Here is a 22,695-nt window from a genome sequence, read left to right as displayed (position 1 = left end):
GCCACCACGCCCAGCTAATTTTTTGTATTGTTGGTAGAGACAAGGTTTCACCGTGTTAGCCAGGATGGTCTTGATCTCCTGACCTCGTGATCCGCCTGCCTCAGCCTCCCAAAGTGCTGGGATTACAGGCATGAGCCACCGCGCCTGGCCAGTGCTGTGCCTCTCATGCTTGTTGGGGCCAGGTGCTGTGCTTCGTGACTGTGCCTATCCAGGGCTGTGCTCGGGTAGGGCTGGGCAGAGCTGGTTTGGACCTTCTGCCTGCCCTTCTGGCATCGTGCCCTTACTTGAGATATGATCACCTGTGCCCCCGCCCCCACCCCCTGGCCATATGGTGGGACAGCAAGAGCCGAACAATGACTATGATCTAATGAATGTCACCAGCTCCAGGCTTCTCACTCCTCCTGGCCACCGAGCCCCCTGGAACCCATGGCCAGTGTAGAGCAGCCACAGGCTCGTCTGGTTTCAGGTCCACCTCAGGGTGTCAGGCCCCGTCTCCAGCACACCCCTGGAAGGAAACTGCTGCAAAGGCCTACTGAAGCCTGACTGTGGTGTTTTCCGTCACTCTGCAGCTCAAGCCTCTCATTTCACTGTAGTGACTCATATCACATAATCGGTAGTCATTAGCAAAAGGAGCAGATGTGGAAGCATTTTCAGTTTTCTTTTGAGGTGCACCATTCAAGTTCTGCATTTGGCCAACGGACAGCTATTTGTTGAGAACCCACTCTGTGGGGCCCCAGGGATAAAATGAGCAAAAATAGGGTCCCTGCCCTCAAAAGCCCTGTGGTCTCCTGGAGACAGTCATTAATCAATAACCACTCAGGTGCATGTATATTACAAACTGTGCCAAGTGCTTTGAAGCAGAGGGGCACAGTTAAGTCTTAACATTTCAAGACTTAGCCACTTTGCAGCCACCAGGTTTTGGCTGCAAAGTTCCGGATGGCTCCTGTCTTTTGCATTTCATACTTTAAATCCTTGCAGGCCCTTCCCTAAATATCAAGGGACTGTCCCAGAAGCAACTCAAGTTTTGTTATTTTTAATTTTTTTTTTATTTTTGAGATGGAGTCTAGCTCTGTCACCCAGATTGGAGTGCAGTGGCACGATCTCAGCTCACTGCAACCTCTACCTCCTGGGTTCAAGCGATTCTCCTGCCTCAGCCTCCTGAGTAGCTGGGATTACAGGTGCCTGCCACCATGCCCAGCTAATTTTTTGTATTTTTAGTAGAGATAGGGTTTCACTGTGTTGGCCAGGCTGGTCTTGAACTCCGGACCTCGTGATCCGCCCGCCGTGGCCTTCCAAAGTGCTGGGATTACAAGCGTGAGCCACCATGCCTGGACTAGTTTTGTTATTTTTATGCAGCTACAAGGAGGAAAATGATACATACCTTTCATTACTGAAGATGGAAAGATGTCTAAGTTAGATAAGAGAAAAACAGATCCTGATGACCTTCCTTCCAACATAAACCACCTGTCAGAAGACGGTGCAGGGAGACTCAGGCTACAGGGAAGGTGTCTGTCAGCCTCTTCTCTGACTAAAACTCCGCTAGGAGGGGCAGAGGTCAGTATAAAATATGTATTTTTTGAGACAGAGTCTCACACTGTCACCCAGGCTGGAGTGCAGTGGTGCGATCTCAGCTCACTGCAACCTCTGCCTCAGCCTCCCCAGAAGCTGGGATTACAGGGCACGCACAACCATGCCTGGCTAATTTTTGTATTTTTGGTAGAGATTGGATTTCACCATGTTGGCCAGGTTGGTCTCAAACTCCTGACCTCAAATGATCTGCCCGCCGCCACCGTGCCCGGCCATAGTGTAAAATCTTTATCCTGCAATGTGGTTTATCCCAATTCCAATTATACATTAGGTCTAAAACAAAACTCAGGCCTTGGGAATTCCAAGCTTTGCCCTGGAGTGAAGCCCATTCCCTTGCTGGGATTATCCTGGGGACAGAAGCTGCATAGCTCACTGTCCTGTGGAGTTGAGGGAAGCTATCTTTCCACACTGGTCCCAGCAAGGGGTGCGGGGCGGGGAGCCTAGGCTGGGAGAGTGAAGCTGGGCCAGATAGACTCCAACAGTGACAGGCCCTGGGCTCACAGGAGGTGGCTGGCAGGACCAAGTGGGTGGCCTAATGCCTGGCATCAAGGTGGGGCGCTCCCGGGCTCAGCTGCCGCTGAAGGTGGAGGTAGAAGAGGTCACGGTGCCTGAGGGCTTTGTCCAGAAGCTCAATGACCACCTGCTCTTGGTGTACACTGGCAAGACCCGCCTGGCTCGGAATCTGCTGCAGGTGAGCTCTGGCCCCAGCATGAGGGAGGCAGGCAGGGGGCCTGCCGGCTGGGCCTGGGTCCTCACCACCCCTTCTCCTGCCCCGTCCGCAGGATGTGCTGAGGAGCTGGTATGCCCGACTGCCTGCTGTGGTGCAGAATGCCCACAGCCTGGTGCGGCAAACTGAGGAGTGCGCTGAAGGCTTCCGCCAAGGTGAGGGGCTTCCTCCGGGGGGGTCAGGGCACTGGGAGCGAGTATCCTGTCACTTGTTGGTTTGAGGCCAGGGTCATCTGCAGGCTTGGCACAAGCTCCAGATATTTGGCTTCTAGGAACAGAAGCCTACTGTCTGTCCTCTCCAGGGTCTCACATTTAGGGGAAAGCCACATCTGAGAACAAAATTTTCATCATGGGAAAGGCCCTCCAGCCCTACCTAACAGGAAGCAGAGAGGGGAAGGGAATCAACCCATGGCTGAGTTCCAGGGAAGTCTGAGCTGGGCAGGGCCCCCAGTGTGTGGCTTCACAGCTCCCTAGATGCCGACTATGCTGGGTGTGGTGTTGGTTGCTTCCTGCACATTGGTCCTCAGGCAGTCCTGGGAAGTGGGCTTGTTGGAGCCGGCACTGAAATCTGGCTTCTTTACCATGACACTGGCTCAGCAGCATGTCCTGGCACTTCATGCAATCTCCAGATGGGTGCTCAGTATCTTGGCCCAGGCACATCACTCCCCTCTGCCCCACCTCAGGAAGCCTGCCTCTGCTGGGCCAGTGCCTGACCTCATACTGGGAGCAGAAGAAGCTCATGGCTCCAGGCTGTGAGCCCCTGGCTGTGCGGCGTATGATGGATGTCCTGGCCCCCCACGTGCATGGCCAGAGCCTGGCTGGGGCAGGTGGTGGAGGCTTTCTCTATCTGTTGACCAAGGAGCCACAGCAAAAGGAGGCCTTGGAGGCGGTGCTGGCCAAGACCGAGGTACTGATGGGGCTGGGGTTGGTCAAGAGACCTCTGGGGGCAAGAGACCTCGCTGTGGCCTACCAGTTAACCAGGGGCTATATCTGTAAGTCCCCCTGGTCCTGCAGGCTCAGTCCAGCCTCCAGAAGCCCTGAGATTTGTCCAGAGCCTTCTAAATATTTCCTGTCCTGTCCAGGGCCTTGGGAATTACAGCATCCACCTGGTTGAAGTGGACACTCAGGGCCTGAGCCTGAAGCTGCTGGGGACCGAGGCCTCAACCTGTTGCCCTTTCCCATGAAGCTGGCTTCTCTCTGCAACAGGAGAAAACCTGGAGCTACAGTGTCCCCCACCTTCCTTGCCCGATGGGAACCTCCACCTCCTCCTCCCCACCCACCTCTGCAAATCTGCTCCCAAAGGAAGCTGACCAGAGCAAGACCTGGGCAAGCAGAGAGTGCCTGGGACAGGACTGTGACCTGGCGGACAGTGGCCTAGGTGTAGCCTCTGTTCCTCCTGGACATAGGAAGGTCCCAAGCTTAGTATCCCATGTGGCCTTTACAAATCCTGTGGCTGGCCTTCTCATTCCAAGAGGAACCTGGAAAGGGTTGACAGCCAGCCTTGGCATATGGCTGGGAGTCCCTTGGCAAGGCCAACCCTGAAGAGGTCCTTCGAGGCATTCCCTATGGCCTTCCTTAGAGTTGTAGACTTCACGCTCAACCCTCATGGGAGTGTGGGAGTGAGGGTGACGGTCCCTTGCCAAGTTGGTGGCAGTGACCCAGGGACTCGCTGCCATCGCAGGCCTTAACCAGCAAAACTATGGACCGTGCCAAGTGACCTGGTGCCTGTGGGAAGTGGGTTCTCAGGACTGGCATTCTTGGAATAAATTCACTCTGTCCTTGCAGGTGGTCCTCATAAAGTCACTTTTGCTCCTGCTGGGAGCAGTTCCCACTTCCTCTACACTATGGGGAACTGGCCCTGGGGTGATCCAGCTTGTGGTGCCGAGGGCTCAAGAGGGGCACGAGGGTCTGGGACAGGATGGGGGCTCCTGCCATCATGTGGGCCCCGGACACAGCTGTGTGCTGCACTGCGTGTGGGAGGAGGCTGAGGTCTTGGGTTTTGCCTTCCTATTTCAGTGCAACTGGTAGACCTGCCCTGCCCCATAGCATCTGGCCCTCCCTGGAAACAGCACACTGGCATCGCTCCAAGGAGTAGCTTTATTCAGGGATCATAAACATCACAACCTCTCCTCAAAGTCAAGCCTAACTGCTAGGTCCCCAGATGTACCCAAGTTGTCTAGGGCTGGCAGGGGTAGCTTGTTTGCTGCAGTGTTTGAGGGCAGGAGACTGACCATCCATGCAGAAAGCTGGCCTGGGCTGCCTGCTGCGGCTTTCCCACCTCATTAGGAGCCCGCTTCTCTCGGTGGGGAGACGCTGCCCCCAGAGCATCACCTGGCCAGGTCTGAGGGCAGAGCATGGAGTGGGTCCAGACCTTGTTTCTCTGCTGCCAGCCGTAGAAAGGTCTGGGCTGTCAGATCTCCCCCAAGCCGACAGCCTCGCTCAGCTCCTTGGCTGGAGCCCCTTAGGGAACAGGCCTGGAAGTGGGATGAGCCAGGTGTGCTCATCCAGGCAGCTACAGGCGCAGCCTCTTGATATCTTCACTGCGGAAGTCTATCCTCAGGGCCAGCACCTGGCGCACTTCAGCAGGGGTGAGGCGCCACGTCAACGGGCCGGAATTGGGTCCCCAGTAATCGAGGATCTCAGTCACCTGTGGGGAAGGACATAGAGACCAGTCAGCAAGGTGGGGCTATTCTGAAAGAGGGCTCTGGCCTCTACCAGGGGCAGAGCAGGGGCACCCGGGAAGGGGAAGGTGTCCTATAGGGCTGGCTACTGGCAGACATGGTTTAGAGGGAAGTGGCGGGGATCCATCTTTGCCTCTTTCAGTCACCCCTCCCTGGCTGGGCCAAGGGTGCCCCACCTACCCGCTCCAGATTGAGGATGGTGGCCATCTGGGAGAGCCGGGCAAACTTGTCTCGGATGGTCCACGTGGTCACCGTGGTAAGGTAGGCAATGAGTGACCTCAGCTCCTTGTCAAACTGCAGACCGCCCAGCTGCAGGAGAACCCAAGCCCAGTCACTACTTAGGCCTGGCCAAGCAGAACTGGCCTCCAGTTGCCCCCAGAGCTGGGTGGCAAGGCCGGCCAGGCCTTAGGTGGTGCCCTGTGACTCGTTTGCTCTACGGCTTCAGAAGCCAGGGCAGGACTGGACCCAGACATGCAGGGCCTGTGGGCAGCAGACAGAGGGGATGCAAGTCCTGGGGTGGTGGCATGACTTGTCTTCCTCAGAGAAGCAAGAGCTGCAGACTCATGACCCCTTTACCTTACCCGGTTAAAGGTGGATTTCAGCACCACTTTCTCCAACTCGACGGCAACAAGGCTGGTCATGAGGCCGGTTAGGCTGTCGTAGATGACCGGGGACAGGCTGGCCTGCACACAGAGGGTTGACAACAGCCGAGCCCCACCTAACTCCTCTGCCTCTACGCTGGACTCTTAGGTGGTGAGGATAGTTGCGTGAGGCCACGGGGGAGTTTCTACAGGTGAGGGCTGGAAGGGCTCTCAGGGTCCCCAGAAGGAATGTGATGAGACCCTGCAGGCTGCTGGTTTGGGCAGAGGTGGGTAATTCCCTAAGTGGATCCCTAGGGCCCCTGCTTACCTTGAACTCTGCCATTTGCTGCTCCAGGTTAAGGATGAACTGTTGTACCCAAGGGTCGTTGGCCTCATAGTCATTGAATTCCTCCTGTTGTCAGGAAGCAGGGCTGATCACCATGGGCCTCTTTCTGAGAAGTACCATTCACTGCCACCCACCTCTATCCCTCTAAGAAAATAATGTAAAACATTATTCCTTCCCTGTGCCTTCTGACTCATCTAGTTTAAAACCAGCTCAGACACCCAGGCTGGCAGAAACTGACCAGCAAACAGCCCAGGGCTGTAGCAGTGGCCCACATAATATGGTCAAGTTCCTGGCATTTTATTCCTTCTTGGATCTCATGTTCTACAGGAATGAAATCACTAGACCAGGAGGAAAAAAACGCTTCTAAGTCTATCATAGGCGGGGCAAAAAGAACTCCAATAAGGGAATAAGTTAGGTCAAGGCAAACTCCATGTCTTTCTGAGCCCTTCTGACTAGGGACAAACTGTTTCCTGGGAGGAACCTAGTCTTCATAGGTGAGGGTGGGGGAAGTGGGCCTGGGAAGCATGGAAGGTCTAGTCTGTTCAGATGGCTCCGCTCCCCCTAGCTGGGGCTAGGGGTGAGGGGTCATCGGGGCTTGATGGCTGCCTGTGCCAGGCTAACCTCCTCGATGTTGTGGGAGACGGAGAAAAAGCTGTTGATCCAAGGCTGCAGCTGTGGCTTGATGGCTGTGCTGTTGAGCTCCGTCAGCCCTTCCTGCACAAGGACAAGGTGGAGACATGTGACACAGAAGGCACACCTCATCCCTTCCCTCTCTCTTCTCCCCACCCCTTCCCTCTATCCTCTCCCCATCCCTTCCCTCTCTCTTCTCCCCATCTCTTCCCTCTTTCCTCTCCCCATCTCTTCTTTCTCTCCTCTCCCCATTTCTTCCTTCTCTCCTCTCCCCACCCCTTCCCTCTCTCCTCTCTCCACCCCTTCCCTCTCTCCTCTCCCCATCCCTTGACTGCAGGGCATTCTTCCAGCCCTGAGGCTTTCTGCAGGCCCCGTTGGAGGTTATAACAGAGCTAGTGCTGACGCAAGGAGAAGCCAGGAACATGCCCCTTTCCAGATCTCAGCTGATTCAGGTCCAGGGTAACGATGAGGCCTTGAGACTGTTCTGATAAACTCTCACAAGAGATTTCAGAATGCCCGGTGTTAGGCAGCACCTGTGGCTAGGGCCACAGGTCAGAACAACCATGTGGCTCCACTTCCTCTGAGCATCTTCTGAGGGCTCTTGTCATTGTGGGGCCAAGTGGAAAGTCTAGAGTACCAGATGTTGGCTTGTCAGTGTGACAACTTCACTGCTGAAAAACCAACAGGGCCTTTAGTCTCAAGGGACCTGCACAACTCCAGGCTCCAGGGCTTGCTTGCTGCTCCCTCACCTGTCCTCCTGGCTTCCTTGCATACGATGATCCAGCTAACAATCTTCTCAGAGCAACACACAGGCACAGGACTCAGTCAGCAGTTGAACCTGGGGCTTACCTGCAAGAGGTCTCGGAATTTGTTGGACACGGCGGCCAAGTCAGAAAGGCAGCTGTCAAACTTGGCCTGGGCCTGCTCCCCTCCAATGCCCTGGCTGAAGAGCTTGGTGCAGTCACTCTAGGCGAGAACACTGCTGTAAGACCACCGAGCACGCGTGGGCCATGGGAGTGTGAGGAGAGGCACCAGCCAGTTCTACTCCTCCAGCCAGCTATGGCCTGTCAAGAGCCCGGATGGGTTTCAGAAAACCTGGATTCTATCCTGGTAGTTATCCACTTGGCTCCCACTTCCCCCTCTGTAATATGGGGGTACCAGTGTCGGGGAAGTGAGTAAGAAATAGAAATACCAGAAAGTTTTTCCTGTCTTTAGAGTCAGACATTCCTAGGTTCAAGTTCTGTCTCAGTGATGTATTAGTTGAGTGACCTTGGGCAAATGATTTAAAGTTTCTGAGCTTCAATTTTCCTGTCTATAAAATGGGAACACCAATTCCTGCTCCTCACGTATGAGATGAAGCACAATGTGCCTAGCTCAGTGCCTGGCACAGGAGACACTAGCTATTATTGCTATAGTTCCTTTTTTTTTTCCCCACTTTTATATTTATTTACTTCTTTTTAAATTTTATTTAAATTTACCAAAAAACCACAAAAGCTAGTTTCTGCTTCTTAAATATTTTGGTCTGGCTACCAAAGGGGATGGTCAAGATCACAGCTAAGGTTTAAGGGCTTACTGTATACCTGGCTTTGTTCTAAGCATTTTACTTTTATTAAAATACCAGGCTGGGCGAGGTGGCTCATGTCGGTAATTCTAGCACTTTGGGAGGCCAAGGTGCAAGGACCACTTGAGACCAGAGTTTAAGAACAGCAGGGAAACATAGTGAGAAGCCGTCTCCACAGAAAATTAAAGAATTAGCTGGATGTAGTGGTGCGCCCCTGCATCCCCAGCTACTCAGGAGGCTGAGGTGAGAGGATCCCTTGAGCCCAAGGGTTCAAGATTGCAGAGAGCTGACTGTGCCACTGTACTCCAGCCCGGGCAATAGAGTGAGACCAAAGTACCTACTCTGCTTAAAAACAACAAAATGAAAACCAAAAAACTGCCACAACTATTTTAAGTTACTTTGACCTTCATAAAAAAAAGTATCTCCTTTATGAAATAGGTAAATTATCTCCATTGTACAGATGAGGAAACTGAGGCACAGAAGTTAATAATTTATTCAAAGCCATGGCAATAAGTCATGAAAGGCTGAGCATGGTGGCTCACTATTGTAATCCTACGACTTTGTGAGGCCAAGGTAGGAGGATTGCTGGACCCCAGGAGTTCAAGACCAGCCTGGGCAACAAAGCGAGACCCTGTTTTTTTTTTTTTTTGAGACAGAGTCTTGCTGTGTCACCCAAGCTGGAGTGCAACAGCATGATCTTGGCTGACTGCAACTTCTGTCTCCTGGGTTCAAGTGATTCTCCCACCTCAGCCTCCGGAGTAGCTGGGATTACGAGCACCCACCATCATGCCCAGCTAATTATTGTATTTTTGTAGAGAAGGGGTTTCACCATCTTGGCCAGGCTGGTCTTGAACTCCTGACCTCAGGTGATCTGCCCGCCTGAGCCTCCCAAAGTGCTGAGATTACAGGCGTGAACCACCGTGTCCAGCCCAGAATGCCTGTTTCTTTTTTTTTTCTTTTGAGACGGAGTCTCACTCTATCGCCTAGGCTGGAGTGCAGTGGCTCGATCTCGTTCACTGCAAGCTCTGCCTCCAGGGTTCACGCCATTCTCCTGCCTCAGCTTCCCGAGTAGCTGGGACTACAGGCGCCCACCACCACGCCTGGCTAATTTTTTGTATTTTTAGTAGAGATGGGGTTTCACCGTGTTAGCCAGGATGGTCTCGATCTCCTACCTTGTGATCCGCCCACCTTGGCCTCCCAAAGTGCTAGGATTACAGGCATGAGCCACCGCGCCCAGCCTAGAATGCCTGTTTCTAATCACCACACTACAGCGTAGGTGTACAGACCTCTCCAGGGGGAACTGCTTGAAACTCATGTTTTGGGTTGCCAGGAGCTGCCACATTTCTCACAGCCTCCTTAGAAAGTTCATGCTGTTTTGGCTCCAGAGGGGAAGCAGAGTGGAAGAACTCAGAGGGACTCTTCTAGCAGACAAAGGCCCTTCACTCCCACAGTATTCCTGACACTGTGTTTGAGTAGTCTTGTAACCTCCCCCGTAAGCTGAACGTCATGCCACCTGATCTGCCTATCTCAAAGGGCTGCTGATGGGGCTAAGAAAGAACATCTGTGAAATGCAAAGCTAAGGGCAGCTGGGATTTATGGGAATAGGTTTTTCAGCTCTTTTACTTGGCTAACTCTACCAGCTCACTTATGAATTTCTAATATTTCCCCAAATTTTACTTCCCAAAAGCAACAAACTCATGTTAAGGATGAGGTCAGAAATAGTCTAAAGTGCCATGACTTACAAACAATGATGTCGGCCGGGCGCCGTGGCTCACGCCTGTAATCCCAGCACTTTGGGAGGCCAAGGCGGGCAGATCACGAGGTGAAGAGATCGAGACCATCCTGGCCAAAATGATGAAAACCTGTCTCTACTAAAATTACAAAAATTAGCTAGGTGTGGGCACACGCCTGTAGTCTCAGCTACTTGGGAGGCTGAGGCAAGAGAATCGCTTGAATCCGGGAGGTGGAGGTTGCAGTAAGCCAAGACTGCGTCACTGCACTCCAGCCTGGGCAACAAGAGCAAAACTTCATCTCAAAAAAAAAAAAACAGCCAGGCATGGTGGCTCACACCTGTAATCCCAGCACTATGGGAGGCTGAGGTGGGCGGATTGCCTGAGGTTGGGAGTTTGAGACCAGCCTAGACAGCATGGTGAAACCTCGTCTCTACTAAAAATACAAAAATCAGCTGGGCATGGTATCAGGCGCCTATAATCCCAGCAACTTAGGAAGCTGAGGCAGGAGAATTGCTGAGGTTACAGTGAGCCGAGATCATGCCACTGCACTACAGCCTGGGCAACAGAGCAAGAATCGGTCTCAAAAAATAAAAATAAAAAAATAAAATAAAAAAAAGACAAGGCCAGGCGAAGTGGTTCATGCCTGTAATCCCAGCACTTTGGGACGCCAAGGCGGGCGGATCGCTTGAGGCCAGGAGTTCGAGACCAGCCTGGCCAACATGGCAAAACCCCATCCCTACTAAAAATACAAAAATTAGCTGGGCGTGGTGGCAGGTGCTTATAATCCCAGCTACTCCAGAGGCTGAGGCAGGAGAATCACAGAAGTTGCAGTGAGCTGAGATCACGCCATTGCATTGTAGCCTGGGCAACAGACCGAGACTCCATCTCAAAAAAAAAAACCAACAATGATGACAGCCAACTTGTTGAACACATACAACGTGATAGATACTATGTTATCAGTACATTATGCCACCACATTTATTTTTATTTTTGAGACGGAGTTTTGCTCTTGTTGCCCAGGCTGGAGTGCAATGGGCATGATCTTGGCTCACCACAACCTCCACCTCCCGGGTTCAAGCGATTCTCCTGCCTCAGCCTCCTAAGTAGCTGGGATTACAGGCATGCGCCCCTACATCCGGCTAATTTTGTATTTTTAGTATAGATGGGGTTTCTCCATGTTGGCCAGGCTGGTCTCGAACTCCTGACCTCAGGTAATCCGTCTGCCTCAGCCTCCCAAAGTGTTGGGATTACAGACGTGAGCCACTGCGTCTGGCCTATGCCACCTTATTTTATTCCATCCCATTTTGAGGCTTTTTTGGGGTAAATTCCTAACGTAATCCAGTTTACAGTACTACAAACTCCCGCCTGACTGTTCTCTCTGAGCCATCCCTCTCTACTGTGTGCTGGCTCCAGCCTCCTCCTCAGTGTGCCAGCATAAGGCCCATACTTCACACCAGGTTGTGCACTGAGCCCTTTGTCTCTGCTGCAAAGCATCCTCCTTTGCACAAGTGTTCACTGTGGAGGCAGGGCCCCGGCCTCACATCTTTCCCAGAGGCTGAGTTTGGGAGTGGGGAAGAACTGGGCCCCTCATTTTCCAATAGTTCACAAAGTGATCCCTCCATGCCGTTATTTTTACTTTGTTATTTTTAAATTTATTTTTACTATTTTTACTTTTTTTTTTCTTTTTTTTTTGAGACAGAGTCTTACTCTATTGCCTAGGCTGGAGTGCAGTGGCACGATCTTGGCTTGCTGCAACCTCCGCCTCCCAGGTTCAAGTGATTCTCCTGCCTCAGCTTCCTGAGTAGCCGGGATTACAGGTGTGCACCACCACACCCGGCTAATTTTTGTATTTTTAGGAGAGATGGGGTTTCACTATGTTTGCCAGGCTGGTCTCAAACTCCTGACCTCAGGTAATCCACCCGCCTTGGCATCCCAAAGTGCTGGGATTATAGGTGTGAGCCACCACACCTGGCTACTATTTTTACCTTTTTTTTTTCTTTTGAGATGGAGTCTTGCTCTGTTGCCCAGGCTAGAGTGAAGTGGCGTGATCTCGACTCACTGCAACCTCCACCTCCTGGGTTCAAGCAATTCTCCTGCCTCAGCCTCCCAAGTAGCTGGGATTACAGGTGCCCGCCACCGTGCCCAGCTAATTTTTGTATTTTTAGTAGAGACAGGGCTTCACCATCTTGGCCAGGCTTGAATGCCTGATCTTGTGATCCACCTGCCTTAGCCTCCCAAAGTGCTGGGATTATAGGCGTGAGCCACTGCGCCCAGCCTATTATTACTTTTTAAGTGATGGGGTCTCATTATGTTGCCCAGGCTGGCCTCAAACTCCTGGCCTCAAGCAATCCTCCTGACTCAGGGTCCCAAGTAGCTGGGACTACAGGCACGAACCACCCAGCTGTTGTTATTTTGAGATGGAGTTTCGCTCTTGTTGCCCAGCCTGGAGTGCAGTGATGCAATCTCGGCTGACTGCAACCTCCACCTCCGGGGTTCAAACAATTCTCCTGCCTCAGCCTCCCAAGTAGCTGGGATTACGGGCACATGGCACCACACCCAGTTAATTTTTTTTGTATTTTTAGTATAGACAGGGTTTCATCATGTTGGCCAGACTGGTCTCGAATTCCTGACCTCAGGTAATCCACCCGCCGCGGCCTCCCAAAGTGCTGGGATTACAGGCATGAGCCACCACGCCCGGCCCAGCTACTGTTATTTTTAACTGTTAATACAACTAATAAGTACCACTGCATGCCTCTCATGTACTAAGTGGTTCATATTATCACATTCATCTTATAACAGTCATGTGGCACAGAGGTCATTATCCCTGCTTTATGAATGAGGAGACTGAGGTTACAGAACTTTTGCCTAAGGCCACACAGCTGGGCAGTGGTCAAGTGAAGATTTGAACTTGGGGTGTCTGGCTTCAAAGCCCGAGCAATTTCCACTATACTCTGCTGCCTTCCTCTAAAAAATAACAGCTACTAGCTTTGTATAGGATTAGGCAAACCTTATCGTAATCTCCTACATTGATACAGGGATTTGTCATTTTTATAAGGTGCTTTTGATCCTGATTTTTTTTTTTTTTTTTTGAGACAGAATCTCCCTCTGTCGCCCAGGCTGGAGTGCAGTGGCGCGATCTCGGCTCACTGCAACCTCTGCCTCCCGGGTTCAAGCAATTCTCTGCCTCAGCCTCCCGAGTAGCTGGGATTACAGGCGCCCGCCACCATGGCTGGCTCATTTTTTGTATTTTTAGTAGAGATGGGGTTTCACCATCTTGGCCAGGCTGGTCTTGAACTCCTGACCTTGTGATCCACCTGCCTCAGCCTCCCAAAGTGTTAGGATTACAGGCATGAGCCACCTCACCCGGCCTTGATCCTGATTTAAAAAAAAAAAGGTTTTTTTTTTTGTAGAGATGAGGTCTCACCACATTGCCCAGGCTGGTCTCAAACTCCTGGCCTCAAGTAATCCTCCTGCCTTGGCCTCCCAAAATGTTGAGCTTATAGGTATGAGCCACTTGGCCTCAATCCTGTTTTTTCATTAGGCTACCCAAGAAACACAAGCTACGGCCGGATGGAGCTATGCATCTCATTTCGTGGATGAGAGGACTGAGGCTCAGAGGGCTAAGGGACTTGTCCAAGGTCACACGCCAACTATGTGCTGGAAGATCTAATTTGTGTGTTATTTTGAGATAGAGTCTGCTCTGTCACCCAGGCTGGAATGCAGTGGCACAGTCTCAGCTCACTGCAACCTCTGCCTCCTGGGTTCAAGCGATTCTCCTGCCTCAGTTTCCCAAGCAGCTGGGATTACAGGTGTCTGCCATCATGCCCAACTAATTTTTGTATTTTTAGTAGAGATGGGGTTTCGCCATGTTGGCTAGGCTGGTCTCGAACTCCTGACCTCAAGTGATCCACCCGCCTTGGACTCCAAAAGTGCTGGGATTACAGGCATGAGCCACCGTGCCTTGCCTGGAAGATCTAATTTGAATTCTGATCTTCCAACTCCTGAGCTTTTCCCCCTGGTCCAAAGATGCCTTGCTATCATGTCAGTCACCAAAGAATCCCCTCAAGTGTGGCTCAATGTCACCAGGGTAAGTGTCTTCACCACGATGTGTGTATAGGGCTCTCTCTCGACATGGGAAAAGATGGCTGCTGACCACTGATAGGCATTTCCCTCATACCTCCAGTGTCTTCTTCAGAGTGGAGATGTTTTCACTGCAGACTTCCACGTTGTTCAGAGTCACCTGGGAGATGAGGAAGGAAGAACGTGACTTCCTGCTGACTGTGCCTGCCACCCACTCCGATGCCAGACTGGCTGACAGCTGTGCTCCATGAAGCTCAGAGAAGGGCTGGCTGGAGTTCAGACTTGCCGTAATGAAAACCCACACTGCTACATCTGAGCAGGACGCTCAGATCTTGGATTGGGCAGAATGGGGAAGCAGCCTCGCCCTTCTTCTGTGCCTGATGACAGGGAGCCTAAAGCTATCAGGACCTCAGAGGTAGTGAGCTCAGGTTTCAGGTCTTCTTGTACTGTGTTACCTACAGAGCAGAAATGACTCAGGCATACAGGTCCGGGATAAGTTCTGAGGCTCCAAACGGTCAAGCCCCAGGTCAGTAATACAAAGCCTGACATTCATTAAAGAAAAGCTTCCAGAGAGCCTGCCACCTATAAGGTATTGTCTCATTCTTTATCTCATGGAGTCTGCCAAATACCCCCACAGAACACGTATTATCAAGCCCAGTGCATGGGAGGAAATGAGACTCCTCAGAAGGTAAAATGATTTGGCCAGGCGCGGTGGCTCACGCCTGTAATCCCAGCACTTTGGGAGGCCAAGGCGGGTGGATCACCTGAGGTCAGGAGTTCAAGACCAGCCTGGCCAACATGGTGAAACCTTGTCTCTGATAAAAATACACACAAAAAAATTAGCCAGGCGTGGTGGTGCACATCTGTAGTCCCAGCTACCAGGAGGCTGAGGCAGGAGAATCGCTTGAACCTGGGAGATGGAGGTTGCAGTGAGCTGAAATTGCGTCACTGCACTCCAGCCTGTATGACAAAGCGAGACTCTGTCTCAAAAAAAAAAAAGAAAAAAAAAAAAAAAAGTGGGGCAGGGTGGCTCATGCCTGTAATCCCAGCACTTTGGGAGGCCGAGGCAGGTAGATCAAGAGGTCAGGAGTTCGGGACCAGCCTGCCCAACATGGCGAAACCCCAACTCTACTAAAAATACAAAAAATTAGCCAGGTATGGTGGCGGGCACCTGTAATCCCAGCTACTCGGGAGGCTGAGGCAGGAGAATTGCTTGAACTTGGGAGGTGAAGGTTGCAGTGAGCTGAGATCACGCCACTGCACTCCAGCCTGGGTGACAAGAACAAAACTCCATCTCAAGAAAAAAAAAAAAAGTAAAATGATTCATGAAGGTCAGACAGCAACTGATTTAGCAAATATTTACTGAGCACCTGGATGTGCCAGGCACAGTTCTAGGCACTGACAGAAAACATTTAACAAAAAAGACATGGTCCACTCCTCACAGAGCTGACATTCCAGATGGGAGGCCAGATAGTAAACAAATGCATTATATAATGCCAGGAAGCATAATAAAGCAGGATAAGGGACAGACACTCAGAGTGACAAGGCCACAAAGCTGGAGCCAGGCTTAGAATTCGGGTCTCTGAGCTTCCAGATGGATAAACAGGTGGAGGTTCCTGGACAGTGGCCACCCGGGGAGGGCATGGAAGCTCCATACCCCTTTCCCCATAATTTGCCCTATTCGTCTCTTCATCTGTATTCTATATAATAATATCCTTTATAATAAAGAAATAAACTAAAAAAATGAATTCAGGTCTCCCTACTCTGGTCCAAAGACGACTTTTTTCATAACAGGACTGTCTTACAGACTAGGTGCAGAAATACCAGTGATAAAAGTAGCATGGAGGCCGGGCGCGGTGGCTCATGCCTGTAATCCCAGCACTTTGGGAGGCCAACGTGGGCGGACCTAGGTTGGGAGTTGGGCACTAGCCTGACTGACATGGAGAAACCCGTCTCTACTAAAAAAAATACAAAATTAGCTGGGCGTGGTGGTGCACGACTGTAATCCCAGCTACTTGGGAGGCTGAGACAGCAGAATTGCTTGAACCCAGGGGGCGGAGGTTGCGGTGAGCCGAAATCGCACCATTGCACTCCAGCCTGGGCAACAACAGCAAAACTCCACCTCAAGAAAAAAAAAAAAAAAGTAGCATGGGCACGGTGGCTCACGCCTGTAATCCCAGCACTTTGGGAGGCCGAGATGGGTAGATCACCTGAGGTCAGGAGTTCGAGACCATCCTGGCCAACATGGCAAAACCCCGTCTCTACTAAAAATACAAAAATTAGTCGGGTGTGGTGGCAGGTGCCTGTAATCCCAGCTACTTGGGGGGCTGAGGGAGGAGAATCGCTTGAACCTATGAGGCGGAGGTTGCAGTGAGCCAAGATCGCGCCATTGCACCCCACCTGGGGCAACAAAAACGAAACTCCATCTCCAAAAACAAAAGTAGCATGGGGCAAAAGTATTAAGGCACTAATTGCTCTGGCCATTCAGAGGAAAGAACAAACTGTTTTGGTGTGAGGCATTCAAGGAAGGTTCCATGGCAGGGTTGGTAGCTGAGCTGAACATAAAAGGGTACAACATAATTCTGACATGAGTTGAAGGTGAGAACATTTCTCCACCCCCATCAGCCTCTCTCTAGCTCATTGTCCTATTTGATATTTTCTTATAGTCCTTAGGATTTCCTGACATTCTCTGGTTTATCTATTTCTCGTCTGCATGGATCTAGCCTGTTTCCTTCACCACTGCGTCTCTATACAGCACTGTCTACCTTTCTGCTTCGTGGAAATATTCTAACTGCACTGTCTGGTATGGTAGCCCCCACCCATGTGTGGCTATTGAGCACTTGAAGCATAGCTAGTACAACTCAGGAAGTGGATTTTTAATTTAAATGTAAATTTCAATAGCCACCTGTGGCTGGTGGCTACCATGTTGGGCAGTGTAGCTCTAGAACCCAGAACAGTGCCTGATATTTAGAAGTTTCTCAATAAATATTTGTGGAATGAGTAAGAGAGTGAATGAACATATTCTGGAAAGGGGATAATATAAGCAAGTGCAGAATGGCAGAAAACCCAAAAAGGTATTTGAGAAATAGCAGAGTCAGTTCACAGATATGTGCAGGGAAGTGGCAGGAGGTAGAGCTGCGAGGGGCAGAGACTGACGGGGACTTGGGTGCTCTGCTGCAGAGTTAGCTCTGTGACCTGTGGACAGTGGGCTGGCACTGAGGATTTTTAAAGCAGGTGAATGCCACATGAGCACAGCCGTGGTTCGGGAATACTCATCTAGAGGCCATGTGTGGGAGGAAACAGAGGGCCTGGGGATCCCACTGCCTGTAAACTGGTCTGCTGGTGGCATGATCAGGAAGGCAGGGGTGAGGTAAGGAGGAGCCAGTCTTCGAGACATGAGTCAGGAGCTTCAGGATTTCAGGGTAAAAGGAGGATCTCAGAACCCCAGGGGCTGTGATTAGGAAGTCCCTCTCATCTTCCCCAGAGTGCTTCCCTTGTCAGTGTCCTGCAGCCAATGCTGAAAGTCATGGTGCTGACAGTGCTGCTTAGGCCACTCTGATTGTGGACAGATAAGCCTAAAGGTCTTTAATATGCCACAACATGAGGCCTCTAATGTCACAAGTTTCCAAATAACTGTCCTGTCATGACAGCTGAAGGATGAAGGCCATAAGTGTTTCCAAGGCATTTAAGAGCACCAAGAATAACTGTCACAAGGACTTACGGATTTGAGTTCAAATGGTATTGATTTCAAAGTTTCCCCTGTACTGACAGCCCTAGTAAGCGTGGATTCACTGGGTTTATTCCCTGCCCACAGTGCATGATGTCAGTACATTTGGAGAATTCATCTTGACAGCCAAATGAATCAAGGTGACATAAAAAATAGGCCCTGCAATGGGAGTGATGACATTTTAAATACTTGGGTGTCAGGAAAACCAGAAACCTGTCACCAAGCATTTAGCATCGCCTTTCTTTTTGGTCTTATATTCTGGGGCCTCAAACAATGAAACTGTGTTAATGGGAGGTCCTCACAGAGCGAACACGCACTGGCCAGTTTTGGAGACATGTAGTCAAGTGGTGGAAAATGGAACTGGAATGGTGGGATGGGTTAGAGTTAGGAGGCTTAAACAAAGACATCTAGCTTTGATGTGGTAGGCAGCAAGCAGCCAATGATTATTTCTGAGCACGGAAATGAAAGTAAGTTCTGTAAAAAAAATCATAAACAAAATAAAAATTTAAGTTGGTTCATGATGTGATGCTGGTTGCTGGGCATTTTGGCAAAGTTCTCCAAAGGTAACAACTTTCACAGGCAACAGTTTTTTGGATCTGATCTTTTTTTGGCAGCAACCATGATATCCTAGATTGACAGAAACCATGCCCAGCGCAAATATTTTCTATGACAGGAAGAGAGTGGGGCTGCCTAAACAGCTTTCATATTGGATCTGTCTCATAACCAGTTACTATGGGTTCCTCTGCACAGGGGTTGGTAGATATTAGCAAGTTTAGGCTTCTCTCTCTGAAAGTAACAGCTCTGAACTCTTTTGGGGGTCACAGATCCTTTTAAGAATATGATAGCCAGTCATGGTGGCAAAACCCAGTCTTTATTAAAAAAAAAAAAAATTAGCCGGGTGGTGGCGCATGCCTGTAATCCCAGCTACTGGGGAGGCTAAAGCAGGAGAATCGCTTGAACCTGTGAGGGGGAAGTTGCAGTGAGACAAGGTGATGCCATTGCACTCCAGCCTGGGGAATAAGAGCAAGACTCCATCTCAAAAAAAAAAAAAAAAAGAATCTGATAAAAGCTAAGGACCCTGTGACCCAAAAATGCATGCGAACATTTTTGCATCCAAACCCACCTGTGGGCTACAGATGACAGCTCTGCTACTAGATGTTTCTTTCAGGCTCTGAGCCTCAGAACTCAAGACTCAGGGTGCGGCCAATGTGGGGGATGGAGCAGAATGGACCTTGGACTGTGCTACTCCCATGCGTGCTAAGACAGCATGTGCTAGAGAGGCCTGATCTTGATCTTAGGACGCATTTGTGGTCTCTCTGGCTCATCACAAACTGGTTGTTGCTTTGTACAAATCCTTTCACCCTTCTGTGCCCCTCCTTTCCAAGCTGTCACAAAATGGAAGGCTTGCTGCTTTATCACATCTGTCATTCTGGGTAGCAAAGGACTTTTATAAGGCCTCCTTTCCAGAGGAAGTTGAAAGCCTAAGACATGTGCTAGTAGAGCAGTGATGGCAGGCCCGAAGGACTGGCGCCTGCCCATGCTGTGGGCCTCTCCTCAGAGAAGCAGTCTGGTGGCCTGGTACAGATGGTAGGGCTGGTTCTGTGGCAGATGCAAGCCAAGCTTGACACTCAGTGGGCTCCTGAGCAGCTGGGCAGAGCTCTGGGGAATGAATGCTAGGTGACAGGTGGACAGCCCGGCCTCTATCGTGGCTCAGGCTGCTCAGAATATGTCCCTGAGTAAGAAATGGTTTCAGAACCTTCTGGGAGGAACTTCCCTTAAAGGAGGAATTTTCCTTCTATATAGACACTGGAGGAAAAGTCTCTAGCTAGAGGCCAATTATACTGTGGCTTAGCAGTGATAGCGTAACCTCTCGAGATAAACCAACCCAGCTCGTGAGCTGTGGGGTACCTACCAGGAAGGACAGCTTCGCCTCGTCAGTACTCTCAATGCCTTTTGTGTCAAATTTGCCTTGCTGGAGGCTGCTGTGCATGATGTTCACGGCACTTGTCACCCCACGCTGGATGTCCTGGAAGGTGGTGGCCGGGAAGCCCATCCGCAGCTTATTACACAGAACATCCCTGGGGGGCAGGATGGCATAGAAGGATTGACAGTGCTCAACTTGGCCACCAGGACAGAAGGGCCAGTGTTCACCACCCTGACCCAGCAGCACAAGGTGCTCTTTTAGGGGGAATAACCAGTCCTTAAGACCACTGTAGGAAACCTGAGGAACCAGGGTATGAAAGTAACCAGCACCTCCTCAAGGACACTGATGTGACAAGAACATATAGAGGAGACTGGCCAATCTCTACTGTTTATGAGGCTTTTAGCCATCACCACTGCACTCCAACAAAGCTGTGCGGCTTAGTGAACGCAGTACCATGTAGGAGTTGAGAATGGGTTTTGAGTTACTCAGTTCTGGATTCCACCTCTGACTCCTAAGTGGTGGATCTTTGATGAGGACGGAATCTCCCTAAAGCCCAGTTTCCTCATCTATAAAACAGAGCTAACAGTTCCTACCTCATAGGGTTGTTATTAGGACCTCAAAAGCACAGGAGATTAGCATGGTGCTGGGCCTGTAGCAATGGTACCTATTGGTGGTATTATTCATCTGAACTGCCTGTTCTCTTTCCTACGTCTAAGGGCCCATAGCTCCTTCAGTCTAGTCCAGGGAACAGAAATTTGGCCCATGAGATATATGGCTGACCAACAGCTTCCTGGAGCCAAGGATACTATCTTAGGGATAGGAGCTTATGTCCTGTGTAGAACTTAACTAGAATCATGAGGACAAAGGGCAGAAACAAATGGGCCTCAGGAATCAACAGGAAGAGCCTTTCTGCCTAGAAAGGAGAAAGGGAGTCAACTGTACCTGAAGTCAGACTCCAGCTCTGTGGTGGCGAGGTTGATCATGGCACAGAGACAGTCAATGCTGGAGCTGGACAGGGCCCGCCCAATGCACTTCTTAACAATGTAGAAGACATCATCCACCATGCTGGATGTCAACTGACCCTTCTCATAGGTGTCCAGAGCCACAGCCTACCCAAAAGGCAAAGCCAACACTGAGGGTCCCAGTTCTGCATGTCATGTTCTAGATGATTCTGGGTACACTGGCCCTAGCTCTGCTCCCTTTTCTGTACCTTGTCCATGTTTCTCCCAACATGGCGTGTTCTGGTCACGGATTGGTGTGCATCCTCCTTGTCAAAATAGCTCACTTCCCTATTGATCACTAGGTGATCAATTAAATATTTCGGGCCTTAGCCCTGCAGAGATCCATTACCTGGGGAGTGTAAGACATCTGCGGAGGCCCTACTTCCCTGAGGCTCCTTACCCACAAATCTTCAGGGAGGGAGGGAACAAGTGGGTTCCCTGAAGAGCTGAGCTGAGCTGAGCTGTTCTTTTTTAATTCTTGGGAAGGAAGTCCTAGCTGAGTATACAAAGAGCACAATGACTCCAAAGACGCTCTGTAACCATACAAAGTGGTACCACTCAATCTGCATGCAAGAGTATTCTCAAAGCAGGACCAAGAAATATGACATACCTCAGCCATTTCCTTCAGCCTGGCTTCTTGGACTGGAAGCCCCATTTCCAAGAGATGCGTCCTATGTCCTACCTTATTGACAGTCTCCCTCATGAAGTACTCCTCCATGGTAACATATAAGCCAATTAGCTCCTGCATGGTACAGCTCAAAAGGCAGTTATTGAGGAGTTTGTCCAGACACTTCTGGTGCTCTAGGGGACAGCCAAGAAAGGAATACTCATTTTTTTTTCACCAAGGGAAACAGAGCAACTTTTTTCATTTTTTCAGGTTCCTTTCTAGTCTTTCTTCGAAATATGTACATATTTTACATAGCTATAATCACGATACAGATAGCAATTTTGAATTCTGCTTTAAAAAAGTATATCATAAATATTTTCCATGTTTTCACCTACCTTATTTTTCATGACTATGTGGCATTTCATCAGGTATATAATCCACATTTTAAAAACTACTCTTTTTTTATTTTTAACTATTTTTTTTTTTTGAGATGGAGTTTCGCTCTTGTTGCCCAGGCTGGAGTGCAATGGCGCGATCTCGGCTCACTGCAACCCCTGCCTCCCAGGTTCAAACAATTCTCCTGCCTCAGCCTCCCGAGTAGCTGGGATTACAGGCATGCACCACCATGCCCGGCTAATTTTGTGTTTTTAGTAGAGACAGGGTTTCTCCATGTTGAGGTTGGTCTCGAACTCCTGACCTCAGGTAATCCACCTGCCTCGGCCTCCCAAATTGCTGGGATTACAGGCATGAGCCACTGTGCCCGGCCTTATTTTTAACTTTTATGTTGTTTCATGTGAAATTGAGAAAATAACCACTTTATTTTTAGACACCTGGTTATTTCCAAATGTTTTGCCATTACTGGAGATAATAGAATATCACAATAATTGGAGATTATAGTGAATACTTTTGTACAAAAAACTTTTTACTCCTTTTCCATTATTCCCTTAGGATTAATTAATAGGAGTCAAAAGATATAAGTTTCCACGGCAAAGATAAAAGTATATTGGATACAGAATATTTCATTCTCTACGCAAGTATTGTCCAATAGAATTTCTGTGATAATGAAAATATTCTGGTCAGGTGTGGTGGCTCACACCTGTAATCCAGCACTTTGGGAGGCCAAGGTGGGAGGATCGCTTGGGTCCAGGAGTTTTGAGACCAGCCTGGGCAACACAGCAATACTCTGTCTCTACAAAAAATAAACAAACAACAAGAAAAGAGAAAATATTCCATATCTGTTATCTGATAATAGTAGCCATTAGCCATGTTAGCAATTGAGCACTTGAAATGTGATGAACATAAGTTAGGAACTGAATTTTTTTTTTTTTATTAAATTTTTTTTTCTCAGAATCCAGGTGAGAAAGATGAATTTAAAATTTTATTTAATTGTAATTAAATTTGAATTTGAATTTCAATTCATGAATGCCTACGTATTGGGCAACACAGCTCTGAACAGTGATAGTCATCATTACTGCTTCTCAGCCTTTTGGCTAAGATCAAGTGATAAGTCA

At 49.8% G+C, this 22,695-nt stretch overlaps 2 protein-coding genes across 9 annotated transcripts in view; one reads left to right on the top strand and one right to left on the bottom strand.

Moving 5' to 3' along the window:
* Positions 1-4,091, top strand: part of FCSK (fucose kinase) — a 26,197-nt gene extending 22,106 nt beyond the window's left edge. For 3 of the 5 annotated variants that reach the window (XM_058441198.1, XM_058441197.1, XM_032157871.2), the window contains 4 exons: positions 2,091-2,278; positions 2,370-2,469; positions 2,997-3,220; positions 3,396-4,091. In XM_058441198.1, coding sequence (XP_058297181.1) covers positions 2,091-2,278; positions 2,370-2,469; positions 2,997-3,220; positions 3,396-3,497 — 614 coding nt within the window. In that variant the 3' untranslated portion in view covers positions 3,498-4,091. Of the gene's footprint in view, positions 1-466; positions 1,552-2,090; positions 2,279-2,369; positions 2,470-2,996; positions 3,221-3,395 lie in introns of those variants that run through there. The other 2 variants (XM_058441200.1, XM_058441199.1) reach the window with 2 other exon arrangements.
* Positions 4,092-4,390: 299 nt separating this feature from the next.
* Positions 4,391-22,695, bottom strand: part of COG4 (component of oligomeric golgi complex 4) — a 38,997-nt gene continuing 20,692 nt past the window's right edge. The window contains exons 10-19 of one of the 4 annotated variants that reach the window (XM_032157866.2): positions 21,260-21,378; positions 20,519-20,685; positions 19,565-19,730; positions 14,023-14,085; positions 7,401-7,517; positions 6,543-6,635; positions 5,904-5,987; positions 5,576-5,677; positions 5,175-5,303; positions 4,396-4,960 (exon numbers count right to left, since the gene is read on the bottom strand). In XM_032157866.2, coding sequence (XP_032013757.1) covers positions 4,826-4,960; positions 5,175-5,303; positions 5,576-5,677; positions 5,904-5,987; positions 6,543-6,635; positions 7,401-7,517; positions 14,023-14,085; positions 19,565-19,730; positions 20,519-20,685; positions 21,260-21,378 — 1,175 coding nt within the window. In that variant the 3' untranslated portion in view covers positions 4,396-4,825. Of the gene's footprint in view, positions 4,961-5,174; positions 5,304-5,575; positions 5,678-5,903; positions 5,988-6,542; positions 6,636-7,400; positions 7,518-14,022; positions 14,086-19,564; positions 19,731-20,518; positions 20,686-21,259; positions 21,379-22,695 lie in introns of all 4 variants that reach the window. The other 3 variants (XM_032157870.2, XM_032157867.2, XM_032157869.2) reach the window with 3 other exon arrangements.

The sequence above is a fragment of the Hylobates moloch genome, unplaced genomic scaffold, assembly GCF_009828535.3.
Source record: "Hylobates moloch isolate HMO894 unplaced genomic scaffold, HMol_V3 SCAFFOLD_6, whole genome shotgun sequence".
Lineage (NCBI taxonomy): Eukaryota > Metazoa > Chordata > Mammalia > Primates > Hylobatidae > Hylobates > Hylobates moloch.
Note: the sequence above shows the minus strand (reverse complement) of the source record. Positions and strands in the feature narration are given on the sequence as shown.